The sequence below is a fragment of the Nannobrachium achirus genome (genome assembly GCF_963921795.1).
Source record: "Nannobrachium achirus genome assembly, chromosome: 9".
NCBI lineage: Eukaryota > Metazoa > Chordata > Actinopteri > Myctophiformes > Myctophidae > Nannobrachium > Nannobrachium achirus.
In genome coordinates this window covers 33957854-33984113 of record NC_137818.1, presented here as the reverse complement: position 1 = coordinate 33984113, position 26260 = coordinate 33957854, and the positions used below count along the sequence as shown (strand labels likewise).

Sequence of the window (26260 nt, the reverse complement as noted above, 5' to 3'; positions counted from 1 at the left end):
GTTCTACAACTGTTATTGCTGTTGTTTATTGTGTTTATTGTGATCTAACCCTTGGCCTTGTCCTATCTGTATTCCTCCAATTCCTCCAGCTACTACTCTCAATGACCTTCCCAATGTGACAATGTCCAGCGTAACTCCAGCTTTGTCTGTGGATCCACCTGCTGCCCACATCTATCCAGGGGAGAGGGTTAATCTGCGCTGTGATGCTACAGGCAGCTCTCCAGACTGGACATATCAGTGGTTCCATAAAGACCAAGGAACACCTCTACCTTCTGCTGAACCAACTTCAACAGAATATACCATCAGCTCTGCTGCCCCTGCTGACAATGGAACATACTGGTGCCAAATCAAGCGAGGAGAGGAACTCTCAGCATTAAGCAATGGCATTTCATTCAACATTATTGGTGAGACTTCATGACTGAGATCAGTGTCATTCAAAATTCACAGTCTTAATGATCATACAGTTCTTCCACAGCAATATTAAAAACGAAACCTATTCGAAAATAGAAAAGTGTGCAACTCTGAGCACAGATCTCTGCCTGGCCTGGTGGAGATACAGTAGTGATAACAATGAATTATGAAAAGTGTGTCATAAATCATTGTAATTATTGTTCAACTCATTTTGCAGACCCACCAACACCACTCCTAAAGGTGGAGACCCAGTGGTCGGATGTGTTCCCTACTGAGGGAATGAAGATGAGCTGTGGAGTTCAGGGGAGTTCTGACTGGGCTTTTACCTGGTACAATGGTGGAGAGAAGCTCAACGCAGACTCATCTTTGTCCCTGGATCCAGAGGGAATGTCTCTCACCATCCTCTCAGCCAGACAAATACACAACGGCCTCTACACCTGTAAAAGTCACCATAAAACCAGGAAAATCCAACTAAAGAAAAGAACCAAGAAAATCAGCTCTGGACCCAGCAACTCTATTAATGTCATAGTTCATTGTAAGTTTAAAACAGATCTATTACATGCCTCTTCATCCCAGCAAGATGAAAGAGAAGTGCTTATTTTAACTGGCTATGTTCTATTATCTGATATGATATGAGACTTAGTATATCTATACAGCAAGTTATTTAAATGTCTGATTACTATAAGCTTATTTTCCATTTATATTTTAGCTAAAAAGCCAAAACCCTTGATGACTCAAGATCCAAGTGTTGACAACATGTACGCTGGAAAGCCAGTGTTCTTCGGTTGCAAAGTTGACGTTTCCACTGGCTGGGAGTATGTATGGTACAAAGATGGAATACTATCGTCAGTCAATGGCAATAGTTATAACATCAGCTCAGCTGCTTCATCAGACAGTGGTACTTATAAGTGCATGGCCAAAAGAGGCACAACAGCATTCAATACAGACTCCAGCGAGGCTCGGACTCTACAAATATATGGTGAGCCAAATAAAATGTACTAATTCTCTTATCTCCATCTTTGAATCCTTCTGTGTATCACATACATTGACACAATAATCTGATAGCATTGCCTCACAAAATTTAGAATTTAACATATTGGTTAATTGAACTGTGAATATATCTAGAAATGTCAAACTATTTATTTTCTTTTTAGATATTCCTGTTCCAGCCCTGATGCCAATGACTCCATGGTCAGATGTGTTTCCCTCTGAGAAAGTGGAGATGAAGTGTGAAGTTCAGGGGAGTTCTGACTGGACCTTCACCTGGTACAGAGATGGACAGAAGCTCGATGAAGACTCCTCTGTGTCCCTCGGTCCTGAAGGTTCAACTGTCACCGTCTCCCATACATCACAGACAAATACTAAGTACTCCTGTAGAGCTCATCACAAGACCAAGCCAATTACTACTGGAGATAGTAATGCATTCGGCCTAACAGTCTATGGTAATGTTGCTATACCATGTACTTTAAAAAAATAATCTCTCTATCATCCACATATGCATCCCTGTTGTAGGTGATGATGATATTTGTTTGACTTCTAGACTAACAGAAAATGCCTGTTTCTTCTCCATTTTTTGATTAGCAAACAAGCCCCAGGCCAGAGTGACACAAACTCCAAGTTTGAAAGAATTATACATCGGAGAGCCTGTTTCATTCAGCTGTATGGTTGATAAGTCCTCTGGGTGGGAATACATGTGGTACAGAGATGGAGCAGAGGTTCACACATCCAGCACTTATGATATAACATCCCCAAAGTCATCTGACAGAGGACAATACTGGTGTCGAGCCAAACGAGGAAAAGGCCAGTTCACCATAGATCAAAGTGAAAAGAAACTTCTGCAATTATCTGGTAAGCACTTCATTTGTGATTATTCACCCAATCAGCCCAAACTCTTTCAGATCTTATATGAATATTTACTGCACACTTCCAGATCCTCCTAAGCCATCTCTGGAGGTACAGACCCAGTGGTTGGATGTGTTCCTCACCGAGAGAATGGAGATGAAGTGTGGAGTTCAGGGGAGTTCTGACTGGACTTTTACCTGGTACAGAAATGGACAGAAACTCAGTGGAGACTCAGCCGTGTCCCTGGATGCAGAGGGAATGTCTCTCACCATCCTCTCAGCCAATCAAACACATGCAGGACTCTACACCTGTAAAAGTCACCACAAAACCAGGATCATCAGCTCTGGACCCAGCAACTCTGCTGATATCACAGTTCATCGTGAGTTTATAATAATTATATTACACAACACGTTAGTTTATTTCAGCAAAATTGAGAAACATTCCATTAACGTGTGCATATTTGAATTGGTGTTTTTCTATTGTATGATCAGCACTTTTGTGATAACAGTGCAGCAGGAATAGTTATCTCTGACTTCCTAATCCTAACATATCAAGAGCAGTCATACATTATCTTATCAGAGACAAAGTATGTTTTGCAGTTTGATGTACATTGAGTTTATTTATTAGTGGTTCTACCCACACTTGTACATGTAATGAGCTTTAGTGGTAATGTAAATGTGACGGTGTACTGTACTTCACGATTTAGAAAACGTACCCAAATCAACTTTAAAGAGGAGTCCTGGCTTTGATCAGATGTATGTTGGAGAGTTGGTGACCTTCAGTTGTGAAGTCGATGTATTCTCTGGCTGGGAGTATCTGTGGTTTAAAGATGGAAAACAACTCATCACTTCTGACTCAAGTAAATCCAACTACACCATCAGCTCTCCTGCTCCCTCTGATGGTGGAATGTATACTTGCAAGGCAAGAAGAGGCAAACATGAATTCTCTGCACAGGAGAGCAGCAATGTTTCTCTTAATATAATTGGTAAGATCTTAAAAACACTTATGAAATATCAAGTTATGAACTATGTTATGGGTGGTATAAGGATATTGCCACTTATAGTTTTATTACCAATTTATTACCATGTTCTAACAGGGACAATATGGGAATAAAATAGTAGGACTTACATATAATGCCTTGTTGTTGTCCATGCAGAAATACCTGTTCCCTCTCTGGAGCTGCAAACTCCATGGCTCGATGTGTTCCCTGCTGAGAGAGTGGAAATGAGCTGTAGAGTTCAGGGAAGCTCAGATTGGACCTATACCTGGTACAGAGACGGACATGAACTCAGTGGTGATCATATTAGTGTGTCTCCTGGAGCAGAGGGATCGTCTCTCATCATTTCGTCTGCTAAACATGAAGATGCTGGAACGTACACCTGTAGAGGACAACACAGAACCCGGCCGGTCAAAACTCAATCCAACAGCACACCAATTCTCATTGTCTATGGTGAGCACAGTTTAGCATTTATTTATTTATTTATTTGATTGTCCATTTCTGATTACTATTACAGCGTAAAGACACTTGTTTCTGACACCACTGAATAAACATTTTCCTTTTCAAATTCAGCTAATAAGCCAAAACCCTTGATGACTCAAGATCCAAGTGCCAAGAAGATTTACATTGGAGAGCCAGTGTTCTTTAGTTGTAAAGCTGATGTTTCCTCTGGCTGGGAGTATCTATGGTATAAAGATGCATCACCACTATCAAACAACAGCGATAGTTATAACATCAGCTCAGCTACTTCATCAGACAGTGGTACTTATAAGTGCATGGCCAAAAGAGGCACAACAGCATTTAATACGTACTACAGCGAAGTTCGGACTCTGCAGATATCTGGTGAGCCATACGTATACAAATCTGTAATTTCTTTTTGAATGCTTTTATTTTGACACAATAATATTATATAATTGCCTCTCAATATTTATAATGTTAACATAATATGGTTGAAACGGCATAACTATTGACACAGAGAAGTCAAAATTATCTATTTCTTTTCAGCTATTCCTGTTCCAGCTCTGAAGCTAATGACTCCATGGTCAGATGTGTTTCCCACTGAGAGTGTGGAGTTGAGCTGTGGTGTTCCAGACAGCTCTGACTGGACCTACACATGGTTCAGAAATAGAACACCAATGCAGTTGGACAAGTCTTTGTCCCTGGACTCAGATAGAGCTACTCTTTCCATCCACTCTGCCTCAGCCATACATGCTGGAGAATATATGTGTAGGGGACGACATAAGAGCAGATCTGTCAGCACTAGAAGTAGTTCTGCTTCTGTTCTCACAGTCTACGGTAAGATGATCTATACACTATTGTTGACCCACTTCAATGGATAATTTGACAGTTTGTATTCTACAAAATGATGAGAAGAGGAGGAGAAAACATAAAAATGTCAAAGTATCCTTTTAAACCGATTATTGTCTAAAATGCCCTTAATCTGGAGTGTGCAGTGTGATCTAAACTATAACATCATTTACATACTACCCTCAGATGAGATGCCCAAACCCAAAGCTGTACTGACGCAAGTTCCAGAGTTCCAAGTGATGCACACTGAAGATTCTGTGGACTTCAGCTGTGAAGTTACGGTCTCCTCTGGATGGGAGTATCAGTGGTACAAAGATGATCATAAAATACCACTACCACTCACTTCTGGAAACAGACATTCCATCAGCTCCGCTGTTAAAGCAGACACTGGGGAATATCAATGCCAAGCTAAAAGAGGCAAGAAAAAAGAATATCACACTGAATTCTCAGAGGCCCGAAACATCGACATTCAAGGTAAGTGTCAGTAACCTTCCTTCTTAAATGTGTCTGCAAGCATGCGGCTGTTCAACGAATTCACGCGATTTTGCAACTGTGTCTGCAGAGCGTCCATGGGCCGTCATGACCTTGTTAACTGGCTGGTCAGAAGTCTTCTCCACTGATAGCCTGTTGTTCAGATGTGAGGTGCTGGACAGCCAAGACCAGTGGAACTACACATGGTATGATCTATTCTATAGTATACCAAGGGTGGGTAACTGTGAGGATGGAGAGGGACACTATATTTCCAGACTCACTCCAGAGGGCCAAAACCTCTTATCTACATATTTTATTTTAATCAATGCCCTACTTCTTCATTCTGTCATATAAAAGTAGCAAAAATAGCCGATCACTCAATCTACACTCGCAGCGCAGTGCGTTTTGAGCTTGTAGATCTGCTATTTTTGCAATTCTTTTATTTGAATCCTGAAAAGTATATATTCTTTTTCATTTCAAATGCATTTACCGGTAGTTGTAAAAGTAGCAGAAATAGCCAATCTACTCATTTCAAATACATTTAGTTAAACTCATGTTTACTTTATGAACTTAAATACAGATACATTGTACATAAAATAGAGTTAAAGACAATACAATTTTAATACTAGTCATTAAAAAAACGAATAAAGACTTAAGTAATTAAAGCGGGTCATGTTTGCATGTTTGGAATTGTAATAGCTGAAATCAATAATATATCGGTATTCTGATATTAACCTGTTGTGGGCCGCATTAAGTGAAGGAGGCGGCCCCAGGGCCGCCAGTTGCCCATCTATACAGTATGTAGTTATAGTACATAGTATAGCATAAAGTGTACCACACACATCATGTGCTATATGTAAATGCCCTATTCCGTTTTAAAACACCAACAAATGCAGGTTCAGAGAAGGAACGAGTCTGGGTCCCTCTGAGACCCTCACAGTGACACCCCAGGATGACCCTGATCAGAGCCAGTACACCTGCAAAGGTATCCGCTTTGGACGTCCCTCTCACTCCAACCCCAGTGATGCTTTCAAGACCAAGAACCTCCGTGAGTCAAACCTAATTCATAATTTGCCGTAGGACTGTCGCTCACCAAAATTAACTGACTGGTTATATCATGCTATGAATTTGACTTTCTGTTATGACCAGAATCACATAAAGTAGGCTACATATATAACTAAAACTATAATTATAAATATATTTAAATTGATTTTCTCTTGTTTTCATTTCTTTTTGTGTTTCTCTCTTCTCTTTATAGTTCTGAAGAGAAGGGTGCTTCTCTCAATCTCAGGTTGTCTCTTCTTTGGAATTCTAGCTGTGTTTATCGGATGCATCGCTCTGAGAATAACCCGCAAGCCAGGTTAGGCTCTTATATCCTCCTCAGAATCTTTCAGTATAATGTTTTCCATGTAAATACGAGATAAACAATTTTGCTGAAATGCAGCGTGGCTAAAAAGTTACAGAAAACCTAATCTGTCATGAGGACACCTAAAAAAGCTTTGCTTTTTGTGGCAATATTTTTGTAACTCTCACAGACAAGAAAGCAGAAAAGCCAGAAGAGCCCAACCTTTTTCTCACCATGGCTGAGCTGAAGACATGTGAAGGTATGTACTGTCTCGTCTGTCTGTCTGTATGTACAGTATGTATGTACTGTATAGTGTATATGGTCTCTGTCTGGTGGACCTCATGTCAAGAAATGCTGTAGTATGATTATGTAGGGCTTCAATTTACGAAAAAAATACAAGTATGGAGATAAGAGGTTTCTGCCTGACAGCATGTACAGTGGTTCTCTCTCTCTCAAAAAAAAAAATGTATATCTACGGTATGCAGATGTACAAGCTCGCAGCGCAGCATTAAGTGACACGCTGTGAGCTTGTACATCCATTTTTTATAGTCAACCTATAAAGGGATTAAGTGGTACAAATTATTATGATGCATTAATACGTTTTTGCTGGGGACCCCCTCGAACCCCCCCAAGGGTCCCCGGACCCCACTTTGAGAACCAATGATGTAGTGCAGTGGTTCTCAAAGTGGATTCCACTGACTTGTGGGTTCCCTTATGGGGGTCTAAATTGACCAATACAAGTCTGTAACTCTAACAGAATACAAATGGAACCAAATGCTGTAAGAGTGGGAGACAGTGTAGTGTATACATGTATAATTCCTGCGTGGGATCAATAAAGGTCTGTGTCTATCTCTCTAGATGCCCCATGCCCATTGGATGACTATGACCGTGTCTCTGAGGTTGCATTGCCTGCTGCAAATAAAGGTATAAACACATAACCTTTAAGGTAATGGATGATAAATATGGTGAAATCGGTGAAGGCATCTTGGTTAATTTCTCATATTACATTTAGTTTGTAATTTGTTCAAATGTGAATTTGTGTTTGTGTGCTATTGTTAAACAATTTGACCTGCAGAGACAGAGGCAGATGAAGACATTTGCAGTGAATCAACACCCCTCCCCTTACCGGTATCTCCCCCAGAGGACCAAGGTATTACAACCACAGTTTCCTCTCTATGATGACTTGCACATTTCTATAGGTCTTGTTTTGTTCTCATCAAGAGAGACATGATATCACTGATCCACAACTTCCTCTCTCTCTCCCCCTCTCTAGATGTGCCATCTGAGAGTGTTGATACGCCAGAGGTAAATAGTCTGCTCTCATTCAAGCACTGAGGATATATCTGGAACACTTTAGTGTTATACATTCACACACACACACACACACACACACACACGCACACGCACACGCACACGCACACGCACACGCACACACACACGCACACACGCACACACACACACGCACACGCGCACACGCGCACACACCCACACAGTACCCATTTACAAATAGATACATCAATAAAGTTAATATCATATTATTGTCTAGCAAATACATCTATCAAGGGTCATAAGAAATAGTCTGGGGGTGTTGTATATCTCATGTTCACTCCCCGCCTATAATCATTTGAAAAGAATCTTACTAATATATTCACCTGTGTAATTTTAAGTCTTTTCCAAAGGGAACATTTGATTAGACCATCTTTAATCTAGCCTTGTTTTTTGTTAATGTTGTACAGATTCTTTGTTATGCCGTATTCACCCCAACATAATTGCTTTATCCTTTCCAAATACCATATAGTTTGATGTAATCACTGATTGTACAGTCCAAATTTATGAAATGGCCCCAAATTCTTAATTTATTCTTCTGTACAAAATGTATTTTTATTTTGTTCTGCCATTGTTCTGCTATTTATTTCTTGTGCATTTTTTGAAGTTTATGTGAATGCTTTATCATGTAAATCTTACTGCAGTGCATGTAAAAAATAAACATGATAAATGGCCTTTTTATAGTAGTAGGAGTATAGTTTCTGTAGTACAATTCTGAGTTCTCTTGTAGAGTAGATGATGCTTCAGTTGCAAACACCAGATACCATTTATACTTATGTTGTTTAATTTACTGGCACATGACATATTACAAAAGTGTATGTTACTGCTTTGTTTGATTAGAGAGATATTGATGCTGTGTGTGCACTGTGGAGCCGTGACTAGTTTGCCTAAAGTATAAAATAATAAACATTTCTGAGTGTTCTTTCATCTCGTGTTGTTGAATTATGACATGCTATTTGACTGCAAAAGCTGAAGACAGTGGTTCAGTCAATGGGATCATCTTTTCCTCTGAGAACACATGTACCGGTAGATAAGACAGAAGCAGAACAGAATACCAGAATGTTCCTCGTTTCTTCCACAATACATGCATACCAGTAACACCTGGCTGGGCCATACTGAGTAAATGAAATGCATTTCACAATAAATTCGACAGTTTTGAAAGTGACAAATTGTGCAAGACACTTCCTGAAAACATTTCTGAGAAACAAAAAGCTTGATTCTAAAAATAACAGGCTGATTTTATTGGATTGCCCAACAAATCAAATCAAGCAATTTAAAAACTCTCTAAGGTGCAAATATTAGTTGTTAAAATGACCCTAAAAGTGTTTTGAATTGAAATACCCTTATAACCCATTAAAACCTGTGTAATGTTTTTATGTTTGTGTTGGCTATTCAAAAATAGCAAATATACAAGCTCACAGCACATCACTTAATGCCAGGATGCAAGCTTGTACATCTGTGTGTGAGAACTACTGATTTCGAAGGCATTCGTACATTTCAGGAGTTGTACACTTCGAAGGGTGCATTTGAAGGGAGAGAGAGAGAGAGAGAGAGAGAGAGAGAGAGAGAGAGAGAGAGAGAGAGAGAGAGAGAGAGAGAGAGAAAGAGAGAGGCCTTGGTTCCTGCTTCATAGGCTACTCTCACTCTCACTATAATATTCTCAAGAAACACAAGGGGTCTGTTAGGGGAGGTGCGAGAGTGGTCAGACCACAAGTGAGACAAGAAAGCAAGTAGGGGACATTATTGTAAGAAATGAACTTAACACACCCCACCCCTGCTTGCATTGCCTGAGTAGACATACCGAGTAGACAAACACTAACCATAATTGCATCGTACAAGTGTCACCAGCATTGCACTTTGCTCGCTCAGTTATGAGGTTTATCAAGGCCTTCAGCATCATATGTAAGTTCTAGGAAGTTAACTATTTTGGTTATAAGTTATAGTCAAATACTCTAATTCATATCACAGCCAAATAATATTTTCTTTTAATTGTGTGATTTCTATATGTTTTTAATTAAATTACTATACGCATAAATTCCATTCTAGCATGTGTGAAAAGTACTTTTTAGGGTATTTGTTCATTTTGATGGTCTCATCTCAAATGTTTACAGAAGCCCTTTTTTATTTTATTTTTTTACTAGAAACTCTAATACAAGTGGTGTATATAGTATATAATACTGTAGTAAGGGTCTTCATACCCAATTCTGAGCTTTTACAAAGTCATTCAGTCAGTAAAGTATATTCAGTATATATATTCATATATATATATATATATATATATATATATATATATATATATATATATATATATATATATATATATATATATATATAATATATATATATGTGTGTGTGTGTGTGTGTGTGTGTGTGTGTGTGTGTGTGTGTGTGTGTGTGTGTGTGTGTGTGTGTGTGTACTGTATACATATATATATATATATATATATATATATATATATATATATATATATATATATATATATATATACACACACACATATATATGAAGAACATTTTGTTTTGGTCAGAAATTCTTGTTTCTGCTCAGTCTCTGTCTTCACTTCATTTTAAATAATAAAAAAGGAACTTCTAAGGTACTTCTCTAATATATTATAGCATTTTCTAAACTGTACACTAATTATGAATTCTGCTTTTTTCAACAGTGTTAGCTGCTCTTTGTACAGCCCAGGATGCTGATGGAAATGGTATGTTCAGATAGCAATCATTGACGTAAACTTTTTTAGATCAATGTTAGATCAAGCTGTACGCTTAAACATTTGTACAGGGCAGATACAGTATGTAATTGTGCTAAATGACTACCAGTAAGACTCCCTAATGACTCTTGCAACTATAACAGAGAAACACAGACAACAGGAGTCAAAGAATAGACAAACATTTTGCAACTAACTTTAACCCGAACCCTAACCCCAAGCCTAACCCTAAACTGATGGAACATACAACCCCATATGCTTTGTTCGTCAAATAGCAGAAATAGACCATCTACAAGCTCATAATGCCTCATATTGCAACGTATTGTGAGTTAATATTGTGTGAGTTTTTGTGTCTGCGTCTGTGCGCGTGTGCGTAGGGAGGTATTGCCATGCAGGAAGTCTCAAAGAGGAAGGATAATTATGATGCAGCACAACAGTATCATCATCATGATAGATTGCGCATGAATGGGACATAAGGCCTTATTTCCCATGTCATTTCTAGTTCATGTCATTTATTTTTAATTTAATAGTCCATGTCATTTCTAGTTCACAATTACACACTCTAGTTGTGACTCCTAAATTAATAAAGTAAACAGATAATACATCAATAATAAACATATAATAAACACAAAAATGTATCCAAGTAAATAGAATTATAACTGAGCAGGACTGTTAGTGATTGAGAGACAAAGACAAAAGTGGTCTTTCTTTTGCATTCTTTTTGCACCGAGGCAGCGGCCACTGTTTAAGTAAGTTCCTGAATTGAACTAATTCTGTCCAAACCTATCTTGTTTTGTGATGTAAACAGTGGTTAGAAAAAAAAATTGTTCTTCTTCTTTTAGCCGTTGTCAGCTGAATCTGGGCGTAGTGGTTATGAGCAAGAACAGTGAGTGAACACTTACCGGTACTTAGGCAGAACGTTTGAGTTTGGTTGCCACGTGTCTTGCCCCATGTCCCACAAAGAAACTACGCATAAGAAACTATGTTGACAATTTAAGCAATATGAATAGTTTCAGATCATTCTTTGCGCAGGGCACTGTTCCTTTTAGAGAACCGTTTCTCAATCAGTGGTCCATGAGCCACTATAATGGCCCATGGCAAAGTACATTATAAAATATATTTAAACAGGTTAATATTTCACAAGTCAATCAAATAAATAATAATACATAAATAAAACATAGGCGTAGTTTATGAAAAAGCTTGAAAATAAAAAATTACTGTTGAGGTCATGGGGACTTGGTGAGTGGTCAGGGGAGGTCTTGATAATGGAACATGGTGGTGGTGCCAAATGTGGTGCCAAATCGAGGAGAGGAACTCGGAGCATGTATTAATGCTACTGTACTTCATTGAATTTAAAGTGTTTTTCAAACTTCCTAGTAATAATAACTAGTAAGACGCCTCAGCGCGCCAATTCTTGGCCATCTGGCCAGTGATATATATCAGACCAAATACCTATATGAGACCCCTGGTACCCATATATGGAGATCCATGTACTGTATATGGAGATATGCTGTGAGAGCCCAAACTTGCCTACTCAGTTATTTGTTATGTGAAAGTCCTATGATGTCTATGACATCTGACATCATACCCTTTTATGCCCGTACATGCAGAGATCCCTGTCTGTAGAAACAGCCGTTAGTGTGTATGTGGCCTCCATATATGGGCATTCCCATATGACGTCCTGTTAGATATGGGCTTAATATTGATGACATCATGGAACTCCATATATGGGCATAAAAGGGATTCTGTTAGTGTGAAATCACAGTGAAGCCAGTGTGTGATGTCAGAGCGGAAAACCCATTCTGTAAAGAGTGGTTCCCTTGACATCACAGTGATGTCAGAGCGACAAACCCATAGAACCACAGTGTCAGGCGTTAGAGACAAAGATACGGACACGCTGTGACCATTCACATACTAAACCTTTTCAATCATATTCTTCTGCAGCATTGTTGAAGACAAAACCTCTAAGAAACAATAATGCATATGGACTTCAAATGTGTATGAATTTCATCTTGGATTTACAATTGTACAATTATATACAAAATCTCATTTTATAAAACAGCAGACCCACCAACGCCATCTCTGGAGCTACAGACTCCATGGTCAGATGTGTTTCCCTCTGAGAAAGTGGAGATGAGCTGTGGAGTTCAGGGGAGTTCTGACTGGACCTTCACCTGGTACAGAGATGGACAGAAGCTCAATGAAGACTCCTCTGTGTCCCTCGGTCCTGAAGGTTCAACTGTCACCGTCTCACCTCCATCAGACACCACTGGGAGGTACTCCTGCAAAAGTCATCACAAGACCAACGGGAATACCACTGGATATAGTAACACATTTGACCTGAAAGTGTATGGTAAGTTCCTTTACATGTTAATATACAATAATAATAATAATCACATTATCATTTGCATCCATGTAATGAAATACCTAATTGTGACACCACAGAACTAACATTTATTTTATTTTTCAAATTTAGCTAATAAGCCAAAACCCTTGATGACTCAAGTTCCAAGTGTTGAGAAGATGTACATTGGAGAGCCAGTGTTCTTTGGTTGTAAAGTTGAAGTTTCCACTGGCTGGGAGTATCAATGGTACAAAGATGGAACACCACTATCAACCAGTAATAGTTATAACATCAGCTCAGCTACTTCATCAGACAGTGGTACATATAAGTGCATGGCAAAAAGAGGCACAACAGCATTCCATACAGACTACAGTGAGGTTCGGACTCTACAGATATCTGGTGAGCCAAGGAAAACATATTTATATTTTTTAAAGCTTTTGATATACATTGACACAATAATATAATAATATAATATAATGTATCATTAACATATTGTTAAAAATTAGACCGAATATCTATGGTTGCAGAGAAGTAAAGATGATCTATTTCTATTTAGATATTCCTGTTCCAGCCCTGACGCCAATAACTCCATGGTCAGATGTATTTCCCACCGAGAAAGTGGAGATGAGCTGTGGAGTTCAGGGGAGTTCTGACTGGACCTTCACCTGGTACGGAGATGGACAGAAGCTCAGTGAACACGCCACTGTGTCCCTCGGTCCTGAAGGTTCAACTGTCACCGTCTCCCCTCCATCACAGACATATACTGGAAAGTACTCCTGTAGAGCTCATCACAAGACCAAGGCAGTTATCAGTGGAGATAGTAACTTATTTGGCCTAAGAGTCTATGGTAAGTTATTTGACATGCACTGTAATCATACAATGAACAAAATGTCATGATAAGTTGCATCCCTGTTAGGTCATGGATGACATTTGTGTGAATCTAGACTAACAGAAAATGCATGTTTCTTTTCCATTTTTGATTAGCAAACAAGCCCCAGCCCAGAATGACTCAAAAGCCAAGTTTGACAGAAATATACATTGGAGAGCCTGTTTCATTCAGCTGTATGGTTGATAAGTCCTCTGGGTGGGAATACATGTGGTACAGAGATGGAACAGAGGTTCACACATCCAGCACTTATACTATAACATCCCCAAAGTCATCTGACAGAGGACAATACTGGTGTCGAGCCAAACGAGGAAAGGACCCATTCTATACGGAGAAGAGTGAAATAAGAATTCTGCAATTATCTGGTATGTGTTCTTTTTTTAATAAGCAATTTCTTTAAAACTCAACCAGCCCAGGAGTCACCTTAAATGTCAAACACATTAAGATTTGTTATGAACATCTACCGGTATTTGCTACAAACTTCCAGATCCTCCCAAGCCATCTCTGGAGGTACAGACCCAGTGGTTGGACGTGTTCCCTACTGAGAGAATGGAGATGAAGTGTGGAGTTCAGGGGAGTTCTGACTGGACTTTTACCTGGTACAGAGATGGACAGAAGCTCAGTGGAGACTCAGCCATGTCCCTGGATGCAGAGGGAATGTCTCTCACCATCCTCTCAGCCACTCAAACACATGCAGGACCCTATACCTGTAAAGGTCACCACAAAACCAGGATCATCAGCTCTGGACCCAGCAACTCTGCTAATATCACAGTTCATCGTGAGTATTTAACAGTTATTAGACATTAGTTTATCAGTGTGCCATTAATTGGTTATTTTAATTAGCTATATTCTATTTGATCAGATACAACACAATAAGTACACTTACTGTAATGTCAGTGCAGCAGAAGTAGTTATTTTTCCACTTCTTTTATTGTTTCTAATGCCGACATATCATGAGGGAAGATAGCAGTCACATTATCTTGCTATTGAACTGATAATACAAAGTATATTTTTAAAGTTTGCTCTAAAAGATCATTCATTTTGTATTAATGATGCGGTATAAGGCTATTAACAAAAAACACATGTTGAGTTCCTTTAATAGTGTTTGTTTATCATGTGGCACTTCTTTGTAGTAACCAGGTTGTTGTTTGTTGTACTTTGTGATTTAGAAAACAGACCCAAGTCAACATTAAGCATCAAGGATCCTGGCTTTGAGCAGACGTATGTTGGAGAGTCAGTGACCTTCAGCTGTGAAGTTTCTGTGTCCTCTGGCTGGGAGTATCTGTGGTTCAAAGAAGGAACTCAACTCATCACTTCTGAGTCCAGTAAATCCTACTACACCATCAGCTCTCCTGCTCCCTCTGATGGTGGAATGTATACATGCAGGGCAAGAAGAGGCAAACATGAATTATTTGCAGAGGACAGCAAGACAGTATCTCTTAATATTGTTGGTAAGAAGGAGCAATTTTATTTGACTAAAATATTAGTTTTGAGACCCATGTTATAAATAGCACTAGGATCTGTGGTTGACAGTTAATTACCATTTAATTACCACCGTCTCGTAGTCATTTTAACTTGTTCACTATTACCCGGAAGCAGTCACAATACTTATTTGTGACAAAACAGAATAAACATTTATTACATTTTCAAATGTAGCTAAGAAGCCAGAACCCATGATGAGTCGAAATCCAAGTTTCCAAATTTCACTTCATAATAATCTTCCACAGCAAGTTAATGACAAAACCCATAAGAAACAATAATGAATATGGCCTTAAAAATGTCTTTCATTCATTTGGCAATGAGTTTAAAATGCAATGTACTGTAATGTAAAGTTAATAATGTAATTTGATAAAATTGCAGACCCACCAATACCATCTCTGGAGGTACAGGCCCAGTGGTTGGACGTGTTCCCTACTGAGAGTATGAAGATGAAGTGTGGAGTTCAGGGGAGTTCTGACTGGACTTTTACCTGGTACAGAGGTGGAGAGAAGCTCAGTGGAGACTCAGCCGTGTCCCTGGATGCAGAGGGAATGTCTCTCACCATCCTCTCAGCCACACGAACACATGCAGGACTCTATACCTGTAAAGGTCACCACAAAACCAGGAAAATCAGCTCTGGACCCAGCAACTCTGCTGATATCACAGTTCACTGTGAGTTTCTGACAGTTCTATAACAGGTTATCTTAAAAAGATTGATTAATTAGTGCCTATTTTATTTGTCTATGTTCTATTTTTATCTGATATGACACCGTACACTTATAGTGCAATGTTTGTGCATCAGAAGAGCAAGTTATTTCCATTTCAGATTACTATATATTTCACACATACTCAGCTCATACTAACAATACTGCCAACACTCCAATAAACATTTATTTTCCTTTTCAGATTCAGCTAAAAAGCCCAAACCCTTCATGATTCAAGATCCAAATGTTGAGAAGATTTACATTGGAGAGCCAGTGTCCTTTGGTTGTAAAGTTGACATTTCCACTGGCTGGGAGTATCTATGGTACAAAGATGGAAAACCACTATCAACCAGTGGCAATAGTTATAACATCAGCTCAGCTACTTCACCAGACAGTGGTTCTTATAAGTGCATGGCCAAAAGAGGCACAAGATCATTCAATACAGAATACAGCGAGGTTCAGACTCTACAGATATCTGGTGAGCCAAAGAAAAAGTGCTATATTGTTATCTGTATTGTAAATGAAACAGCGTAATAATAACCTATACAGAAAAGTAAAAATGATCTATTTCTGTTTAGCTATTCCTGTTCCAGCTCTGAAGCTAATGACTCCATGGTCAGATGTGTTTCCCACTGAGAGTGTGGAGTTGAGCTGTGGGGTTCCAGACAGCTCTGACTGGACCTACACATGGTACAGAAATAGAACACAGATGCAGTTGGACAAGTCTTTGTCCCTGGACATTGATGGAGCTGCTCTTTCCATCCACTCTGCCTCAGCCATACATGCTGGAGAATATATGTGTAGGGGACAACATAAGAGCAGATCTGTCAGCACTCGAAGTAGTTCTGCATCTGTTCTCAAGATCTATGGTGAGATATTTTATTAAAGGACAACTTTGGTCCCGCACTCCCGCGGGACCTGCAGGACCCGTCGCCATATATTGCGGCGCGGGCATATTTTAATCACCGCGGGCGGGGACATGCGGTCAAAATAACATCGGCGGGCGCCGCAAAATCCCGCACTCTCCCGCAATAAGCTTATATCTATACTTTAGCAAGATGTGAATATGTAGAGAATGTAATTTCCCCTGCTGAGCGCCTGAGGACAACGCATGCACCTACAGCACGGGGACTTTCTCTTTCTCTCCCTCTCGCTCTAACTCCCCCTCCCTCCCTCTCTCGTCTGTTAACGGCTAACCGGTGGGCAGATATTTGCGGCGGCATTGTCACTCACTATTTAGCCTAAATAACAACTATTTATTATAATATAGTCCCATCGCCTATGTCCCATCACAATATAAACACTTTACCTCTGTTAACAACCTCACAAATGCTCCTCTCTCGCGCGCACTAGTCCTGTTGGTTTTGGATCTCAATGGATAAGATACAAACGTCAACGTGCCTTCTTTAGCAAGTCAAGATGTGAATAGAGAACGCAATTCCCCCTGCTGAGTGAGGACAACGCACCCACATTGATACAGTACGTGGACTGGAGTCTCTCTTTCTCTCCGCCAAGTTCTCTCTCTCTCTCGCCTCTCGCTCTCTCACTCCGTGCCGTGGCTCATCCGTCACTCGCCCTCTCCCTCTCTCTCTCTTTCTCTCATTTGTTCTCACGCCACCGTCAGTCCGTCACAAATATGCTCCTCGCATCGCGCACATGGCACACTTTTTTGTTTGATAATGGTTTTGGATCTCATTTCAATGTGCCTTCTTGGGAGGGAGGCTGTTGGACGTGCTGCGGTACTGTGCGCCGCGGGAGTCCGCGGGACTAAATTCACATCATTTGTTTGTCGCGGGTGGGAGCGGCGGAGAGGAATTGTCTGTGGGCGGTCAAAAATGAAATCATTGCGGCGGCGGGCGGGAGTGGTCAGAAATGATGCGGGAGCGGGCGGGAGCGGGATCAAAAAATCAGTCCCGCGCAGACCTCTACCCCCAACCACTGAAATAAGAATCTCTAAAACAACAGAAAGAAGTCAATGAAATAATTTTAACACTCATCTTTTATATTCTTTAATTACAATCTAAAATATGAACCCTTGTTGTAAAAAACTAAAGTTGTCCTTTAACTCTATTGATACCCCATTCAAGGGATAGTTTGACATTCTGTATTTTAGTTGGTTAAAGTGGAAAACATTCATTGGAGAAAAAGAGCTAGCTGGCCATTGTAGAGAGAGAGAGAGAGAGAGAGAGAGAGAGAGAGAGAGAAAAAAACTTCTCCAATGTGATGAGGAAACGTATACGTGTCAAAGTATCCCTTTAATCTGATGAATGACTAAAATGTTGTGAGTGTGAAATGTAATCTAAACGTTACCATCATTTGAATAACCTACCCTCAGATGAGACGCCCAAAGCTGTACTGAAGCAAGTTCCAGAGTTCAACGTGATGTACACTGGAGAATCTGTGAACTTCAGCTGTGAAGTTATGGTCTCCTCTGGATGGGAGTATCAGTGGTACAAAGATGGAAAACCACTATCAACCAGTGGCAATAGTTATAACATCAGATCAGCTACTTCACCAGACAGTGGTTCTTATAAGTGCATGGCCAAAAGAGGCACAAGATCATTCAATACAGACTACAGCGAGGTTCAGACTCTACAGATATCTGGTGAGCCAAAGAAAAAGTACTATATTGTTATCTGTATTGTAAATGAAACAGCTTAATAATAACCTATACAGAAAAGTAAAAATTATCTATTTCTGTTTAGCTATTCCTGTTCCAGCTCTGAAGCTAATGACTCCATGGTCAGATGTGTTTCCCACTGAGAGTGTGGAGTTGAGCTGTGGAGTTCCAGACAGCTCTGACTGGACCTACACATGGTTCAGAAATAGAACACAGATGCAGTTGGACAAGTCTTTGTCCCTGGACATTGATGGAGCTGCTCTTTCCATCCACTCTGCCTCAGCCATACATGCTGGAGAATATATGTGTAGGGGACAACATAAGAGCAGATCTGTCAGCACTCGAAGTAGTTCTGCATCTGTTCTCAAGATCTATGGTGAGATATTTTATTAACTCTATTGATACCCCATTCAAGGGATAGTTTGACATTCTGTATTTTAGTTGGTGAAGTATATCTGATCAGACAATAATGCATGATAATTCATAATAATATCAATTATTACAATCTAAGCGTAAGTTGACCAGTCAGACCAACACAGGGCTGGCTGCCGCCCCTCAAACTTTAAGGGTATTTGTGTTTCACTCTATTTAAATCCTGCTCTTTGTTTAAATGACCACCTGGACAGCAAACAGATAAGGAAGCCATAAAGACAGCAAAGCACAGACCCCTGGGGCATGCATGTGAGCAGCTGTTAGAAGCTTGTCTTATCTATGGAGACATTTTAAAATACAGGGTAACCTTATACTAGTTAAATAATCGATAAGTTGGTGAAATGTGGTTAAACACACAGTTGAGTTAGTCATATCCTATCGGTGATGATTCTGTGACATTCAAGAGAGACTATACATGCTGATCTTGTCTCTTGACATACAGTAATTCTTAAACTGTACCTTTAGCATTTAAGGTTTGCCTTACTTTTAAATGGTAGGATGCAAACACATGTTTTAAGGGCTTAGATTTATATAAGTGAGACATACAGTATATGCATTGCACATTAAAGTAGACATTACATTAAGAGTGAGTTAATTCTTAGGTTTAGTTCTGACATGACATCTTGACATGAGACACATGGTAACCTATTTTGGGAGAAGTCCCCACAGGCAGCGGAAAACTACAGGCCATCTCCAAGCCAGATCTTTCGTTAGATTGGAGACAGCTGATTAGATGACCTAGGGGTTTGACCCCTCCTCTGCTTTCCCCCAATGCTTGTGTAAGATGTATAAAATGGGACTGCAAAATGTATCTTAGTTAGTGGAAGGGAGAAGCCCGCGTACGGCGGAGGACTGTTGGAAAAGCTGGGAGCTCCCGCTCCAGCTACTCATGGAACTGATACTCTGTCAATAAAGAACAACTCTACTGAACAACTCTGCTGCTTTCATTCATCACCTCTCAAGTCCTTCCTGGACCTTTCAGAGATTCAGTCTAATAATTCAGTCTAATAGGAGAAACAACAGAATGGAACCAAAACCCTGATATACTACATTGGTTAAAGTGGAAAACATTCATTAGAGAAAAAGGGCTAGCTGGCCATTATAGAGTGTCAAAGTATCCCTTTAATCTGATGAATGACTAAAATGTTGTGAGTGTGAAATGTAATCTAAACGTTACCATCATTTGAATAACCTACCCTCAGATGAGAAGCCCAAAGCTGTACTGAAGCAAGTTCCAGAGTTCAACGTGATGTACACTGGAGAATCCGTGAACTTCAGCTGTGAAGTTACGGTCTCCACTGGATGGGAGTATCAGTGGTACAAAAATGGAAAACCACTATCAACCAGTGGCAATAGTTATAACATCAGATCAGCTACTTCACCAGACAGTGGTTCTTATAAGTGCATGGCCAAAAGAGGCACAAGATCATTCAATACAGAATACAGCGAGGTTCAGACTCTACAGATATCTGGTGAGCCAAAGAAAAAGTACTATATTGTTATCTGTATTGTAAATGAAACAGCTTAATAATAACCTATACAGAAAAGTAAAAATGATCTATTTCTGTTTAGCTATTCCTGTTCCAGCTCTGAAGCTAATGACTCCATGGTCAGATGTGTGAAATGTAATCTAAACGTTACCATCATTTGAATAACCTACCCTCAGATGAGACGCCCAAAGCTGTACTGAAGCAAGTTCCAGAGTTCAACGTGATGTACACTGGAGAATCCGTGAACTTCAGCTGTGAAGTTACGGTCTCCACTGGATGGGAGTATCAGTGGTACAAGGATAATTCATCAATGTTCACTTCAGGACCCAGTCATCGCATCAGCTCTGCTGTTAAAACAAACAAGGGGGAGTATCAATGCCAAGCTACCAGAGGCAAGAAAACGACCTACTCCACAGAATTATCAGAGCCCCGCAAACTTGACATACAAGGTAAGCATCAGTAACTTTCCTTCTTAAATGCATCTGCAAGCATGCAGCTGTTCAACCAGTTCACCCGATTTTCCAACTTCAGAGCGTCCGTGGGCCATCATGACCCTGTTAACTGGCTGGTCAGAAGTCTTCTCCACGGATAGTCTGGTGCTCAGATGTGAGGTGAAGGGAAGCCAAGCTGAGTGGAACTACACATGGTACTGTATGATATTCAGAGCATAAAGTATACCGCATGCAAATGCAATGTACTGTATGTTTTTATTTTGTACATTCCCCATCATCTCTTAAAACACACTAAAACATGCAGGTTCAGAGAAAGAAAGGAAACAGAGAAGGGTCCCTCTGACACCCTCACAGTGACGCCCCATGATGACCCTGATCAGAGCCAGTACACCTGCAAAGGAATCCGCTTTGGACGTCCCTCTTACTCTGTAAGAGGGACTGTACCTTTTCCTATGCAAACTTCTAATAAAGTCTTCAACTCCACCCCCAGTGATGCTTTCAAGACCAAGAACCTCCGTGAGTCAAACCTAATTCATGCTTTGTCATGAATGTCTCTTACGCCTACAACCCAGACCCCTTCTGGAACAATGGTTGGGGGAAATGGGGGCAAGCGATCTTCATGGGCAGATGTGACTTAAGGGGTTACTGTAAATATCAATAAAGAAATTGCAGGCTTATTGTGTCTAAAAATACATATTTAGCCACTTGTACACATGCCCCCATGCGTATGCATGCCCCCACGTTTTAGCACGCTAAAAGTGATAAAATGATAGAACAAAGTAAATGAAAACATTAACACTCACTTTCACTTTCTTTTCTCTAATTACAATCTAAAACATGAACCCTTAAAAAACAAAGTTGTCCTTTAAGTTGTTCTCTCCAGTTTATTCCAGGTCATCTTCATCAATAGATTACATTTATATAAAGTATCAAACTGATTTTCCCTCTCCCTTTCTTTCTGTGTCTCTCTCCCGTATTTATAGTTCTGAAGAGACGGGTGCTTCTCTCCATCTCTGGTTGTCTCTTCTTTGGAATTATCTGTGTCTTCATCGGATGTATCGTTCTAAGATCGACCCGCAAGCCAGGTTTTGATTTATCCACTTCAGAAGTTGTCTCTGTCTTATAAAGTGTCAATAAACAATTTCTACAAGCTCTGAATCTGGGAGTTTGAGGTCAAACAATATCAGTTACTAACTAAAGTTAACCATCTTTGAATAGTTAAACATAAACATAACCATGTACTACTATATGAATCAATTATCACTGCTATTCTAAACCACCAACAGGTAGGATCTTGGCTCTGGCTGTTGATGCAATGCATTATGGGTTACAACATAAAATATGGGGTGAAAATGTAACAACAACTTATATCATTAAACAGCTTAATTCAACATAAACGAAAAGGTGTCACTGAAAAACAACTTTGTTGTGAGAACTTCTCAAAAAGCTTTGCCGTTTGTGGAGGCAGTGAGGTGACACTTTCTTTCTTCTTTTTTTTTCTCTTTTTACACTCACACAGAGAGGAAGCCAGAAGGGCCCAACCTTTTTCTCACCATGGCTGAGCTGAAGACACGTGATGGTATGTACTGTAGGCTACTGTAAAGACTCCACCAAGGGTTTGTGGTTTGGGTGTTTCTGATGGTAACCGGAAAACTCGCCCTGAAACAAACTCGACCCAAACTCGTTTCCCAACGGGTCTGTGGCCTTAAGCTAGATGCAGAATAGACTAAAATCAAATATTTGCTTCTGGGGGTCCCTGGAACAAAATATTTTGTGATGGGGGTCCGTGGCCAAATACATATCATTCTGGGGGTCCTTCACATGACAAAGTTTGAGAAACACTGATGGCAACATAAGTTTTTTTCAGAAAATTCTTATGATTTAGAAGACATTTGTAGAATGTGCCTATCAGTGGTTAAGGATCCCCAAAATGTGTTTTTGGCCGTGGACCCCATCTCAAAATATTTTGTTCCACGGATAGACCCCTATCACAAATGTTTTTGTTCCAGGGACCCCCAGAAGCACAGATTTGATTTTAGTCTAATCTGCATCTAGCTTAAGGCCACAGACCCGTTGGGAAACGAGTTTGGATCGAGTTTGTTTTAGGGCGAGTTTTCTGGTATTCTTTCTGATATACCCATACTGATATACAACTTATATATTCTTTGCAGTGGTGGAAAAAGTACTAAATAAAGTAGGTTAAAAGTCCATTATTAAAATGTACTTGAGTAAAAGTACAAAAGTATTGGTATCAAAATGTACTGTACCAAAACTAGTAAGTACTCAGGTAACACTTTAAAGGTCGCCTCTGAGAATGTCCCATTTCACAAGCATAAAAGCAAAAAAAGTAAAACATTTATAAAAATCTTTTGAAAATAGCAGATCTACAAGCTCAAAATGCATCGCATGTGAGACTTGTAGCGTGGCTATTTTCAAATGGCTGAAATGTTATACATAGATGAAATGGTTAATGTATGTTTTGTAATAGTAATCTAAATCTACAAAGTAACTAAGTGTTTAAATGGTGAAAATTGTGCATGTGAAACCTTTTCCACTGGGGTTTCCAATTAGACCTTTGCTTTAGCATTTCTTAGAAAAGTTTGGATTCTGTTTTAAGACCTCTATGTTACAGATGCCCCTTGCCCATTGGACGACCATGACCGTGTCAGTGAGGTTGCACTGACTGCTTCAAATAAAGGTATTAAATATTACTTTTAAGCTAGATGATATATGGATTATTTGATTATCCTCTAGGTTATAGGTTTTTGTTAAAACAGAAAGTTGCAGCATTATATTCTGATAATAATCATTGCTATAGAGCGGTGGTTCCCAAACTTTTTAGCTCGAGACCCAAAAGAGAGATTAGACGTTTGCCCGGGACCCAAGCTAGTGAAAACAGCAGATCTACAAGCTCACAACGTGTCACTTTGCACCGCGTTGTGAGCTTGGCTATTTTCACTACTTCTTAAACATTTGTGTTCTAATTTATGGAATTTCTTAGATTTTCTTTGATTTCTTCATGATATTACTGGAGAATTTGTTTTTAATTCATGAAAAAAAAAAAATTTGGGAATGTTTTTTGAATAAAAACAAAAAGTAGGAAACAAAAAACAAAGGGACCCATCAAAATCTTTCTGCAACCCACAAATTGGTCAGTGCTTGCGAAACAGTGATATAGAGTGTTTGTTCAGTAAGAGGAGTCTAATCAAAAAAAAAAATCAAATGTTCAGGTAGGTTGCCTAAGAGAATAGCCATTCAGGTTATATCTTATAGTGTTACAGTTCCAATTGTGTGTGCTTAAATCACTTACCATACCTGTAATTTATCATATAACATTTTGTTTGTAATTTGTTCAGATGTGAAAGTGTGTTTGTGTGCTATGTTTTTCTTCTTTTTTTTCTTTTTTTTACAATTTGACCTACAGAGATAGATAACAATGAAGCTATTTGCAGTGAATCAACACCGCTCCCAATAACTTCCACAGACAGCCAAGGTACTACAACCATATTAGGTTTTCTCTGATGACTTGCACAATTCTACACACTGTATAGTATTTTGTCACTCAAGGCACGATATCATTGATCTATATCTCCCTTTCTCTCTCTAGCTGTGACATCTGAGATCATTGATACGGCAGATGGAAATGGAGGGCTTATGTCATTCAAGCAGTGAGGATAATGTATCCTCACATATCCAAAAATATCCAAATATATTATATCTGGATTACTGAATACACACTGAAGTCTGGATCATTTCCCATAAAAATAAAAATCACACCCAGTGTGAAGTGAGCGGTGCTAATTAGGAGTTAACTTTGGACAAACGGACAAAGCCAGATGTTGGAGCTTAAAAATTATTCAACTATCTATTGTCTAGATCACGGGTGAAACTTGAAACAAATTAGCATTGAATTATATTAAAACTGCATGACTTTGGTAGACACAAAATGCATTCGCAACTTTTAAATGGCCTACTAATTTATAATAACAATATTTGACGTGTTTTAGATACTTGTGCTGGTAGATGTAGCAGGTTTAGTCCATTTAGACCAGACCACCCATGTCTATTGGCAGTTTAAGGTATTTTGTTTTCATTCTTATTTTGCCCATATAATACATCATCTGTGTACACGAACAAATGATACCTGCTGCTGTATATATGGCATTTAATTGTGAATAGTTGTAGTCCCCCTCGGGTGCCCCTGAAGAAAGCATGGCATACACGTTTCCAGTTCATTTTGAGCAGCTCGGCAGCAGAATTTAACCAAAAACACATAACTCATTCACTGCCAGGGTAAATACATAAATAATCCAGCTCCTGCCAGCAAAATCAGCGTTTTCCTTATAGTCCAGGGGAGTTTTTTCCGCAAAAGAATATCTAAAAAATTACTTTTTATAAAAAAGTTGATAAAAATTGATCGGCAGGGAACCCCCTAGTTAAATTGTTGATCAGGCAGTTGTCCGGCAGGGACTGGTGTACATGTGTGTTTCCAGTTCAAATCTGCTGCGGGGCCAATCAAATGAAGCTGTTGGAACATTAAACGGAATAGGAAACGGGTATGCAATCTTCTGAAAACCTGGGACTACAATAATTAGGCACATATCTTATATGTTCCATCAGTAGTGTATATATTTCTCATGCACATTTTTGTTAATCTTGTTTTGAGTGCTATTGTGTAGATACTGTTCTGAAAAAAGGAGGCAGACTATTATTCAAGAAATTATCCGTTCCCAATTTCAACTTTATGATAAGTAAGCAGTCAAACATTTACAGCACAAATCTGAGTTCTCTTGTAGATAATGCTTCAGTTCTTTGACCAAACACCAGATGCGAGCAGATACTATGTATCCTTCTGTGTATTTATTTGTCACATGGTCACAAGTCCAAAATATGCTCCTGCTGTTGTTTGAATGATTAAAGAGACCTGTGTGATACATCTATCCATGTCAGAGTATCTTGCATTGTAGGCCTACTATCGAGCAGTGACTGGTCTCAAGAACTCAATTAAGCTACAACGTTGGAGAAAACAAAATATATTGTCTTATACCTGTACACAAGATGTAAAATAAAGATCACCTGTACTTTGTTCCAGCCTATAAGATCAAAGTACAAAAGAATAAATGTCAATGAGTGTTCTTTCAGACATGTTTTGTGTTTTGTTTTTGTGGTTAATGTGATGATCCTTTCCTCTGAGATTACATGTAGATGAGACAGCAACATTATAAGAATACCAGAATGTTCAAGACACACTTGTTAAGTTGATAAATAGCTTTAGACTGACTTCCACAATAGGCCTACATACAGACCTAAATAAAGTATTACATGGCTGGCTGATATTGACTAAATCAGGGATTCCCAAAGTTGTGTGCTTGAGCTGCATCTAGGGGGTGCACGACTAATGGTAGTTTAATGGATGTAATAATTACATAATTGCATTTGATT

General features: G+C 39.3%; 2 protein-coding genes across 2 annotated transcripts; both read left to right on the top strand.

Annotated features, from left to right (window-relative positions):
* Nucleotides 1-1308: 1308 nt before the first annotated feature.
* LOC308290588 (obscurin-like protein 1) lies at nucleotides 1309-24490 on the top strand (the record flags this gene model as incomplete). Its single annotated transcript, XM_080732493.1, has 8 exons — nucleotides 1309-1390; nucleotides 1566-1853; nucleotides 1993-2259; nucleotides 2342-2632; nucleotides 2960-3238; nucleotides 3410-3703; nucleotides 3824-4093; nucleotides 24426-24490. The coding sequence occupies exons 1-8, from the start codon at nucleotides 1324-1326 to the stop codon at nucleotides 24488-24490; spliced, it is 1821 nt and encodes a 606-aa protein (XP_080588619.1). The 5' UTR covers nucleotides 1309-1323.
* On the top strand, nucleotides 4750-7709 carry LOC308291758 (obscurin-like; the record flags this gene model as incomplete). The annotated part of the gene is made up of 8 exons (XM_080733886.1): nucleotides 4750-5032; nucleotides 5121-5235; nucleotides 5926-6077; nucleotides 6288-6389; nucleotides 6565-6633; nucleotides 7233-7298; nucleotides 7450-7524; nucleotides 7648-7709. The coding sequence occupies 8 exons, from the start codon at nucleotides 4750-4752 to the stop codon at nucleotides 7707-7709; spliced, it is 924 nt and encodes a 307-aa protein (XP_080590012.1).
* Nucleotides 24491-26260: the final 1770 nt, after the last annotated feature.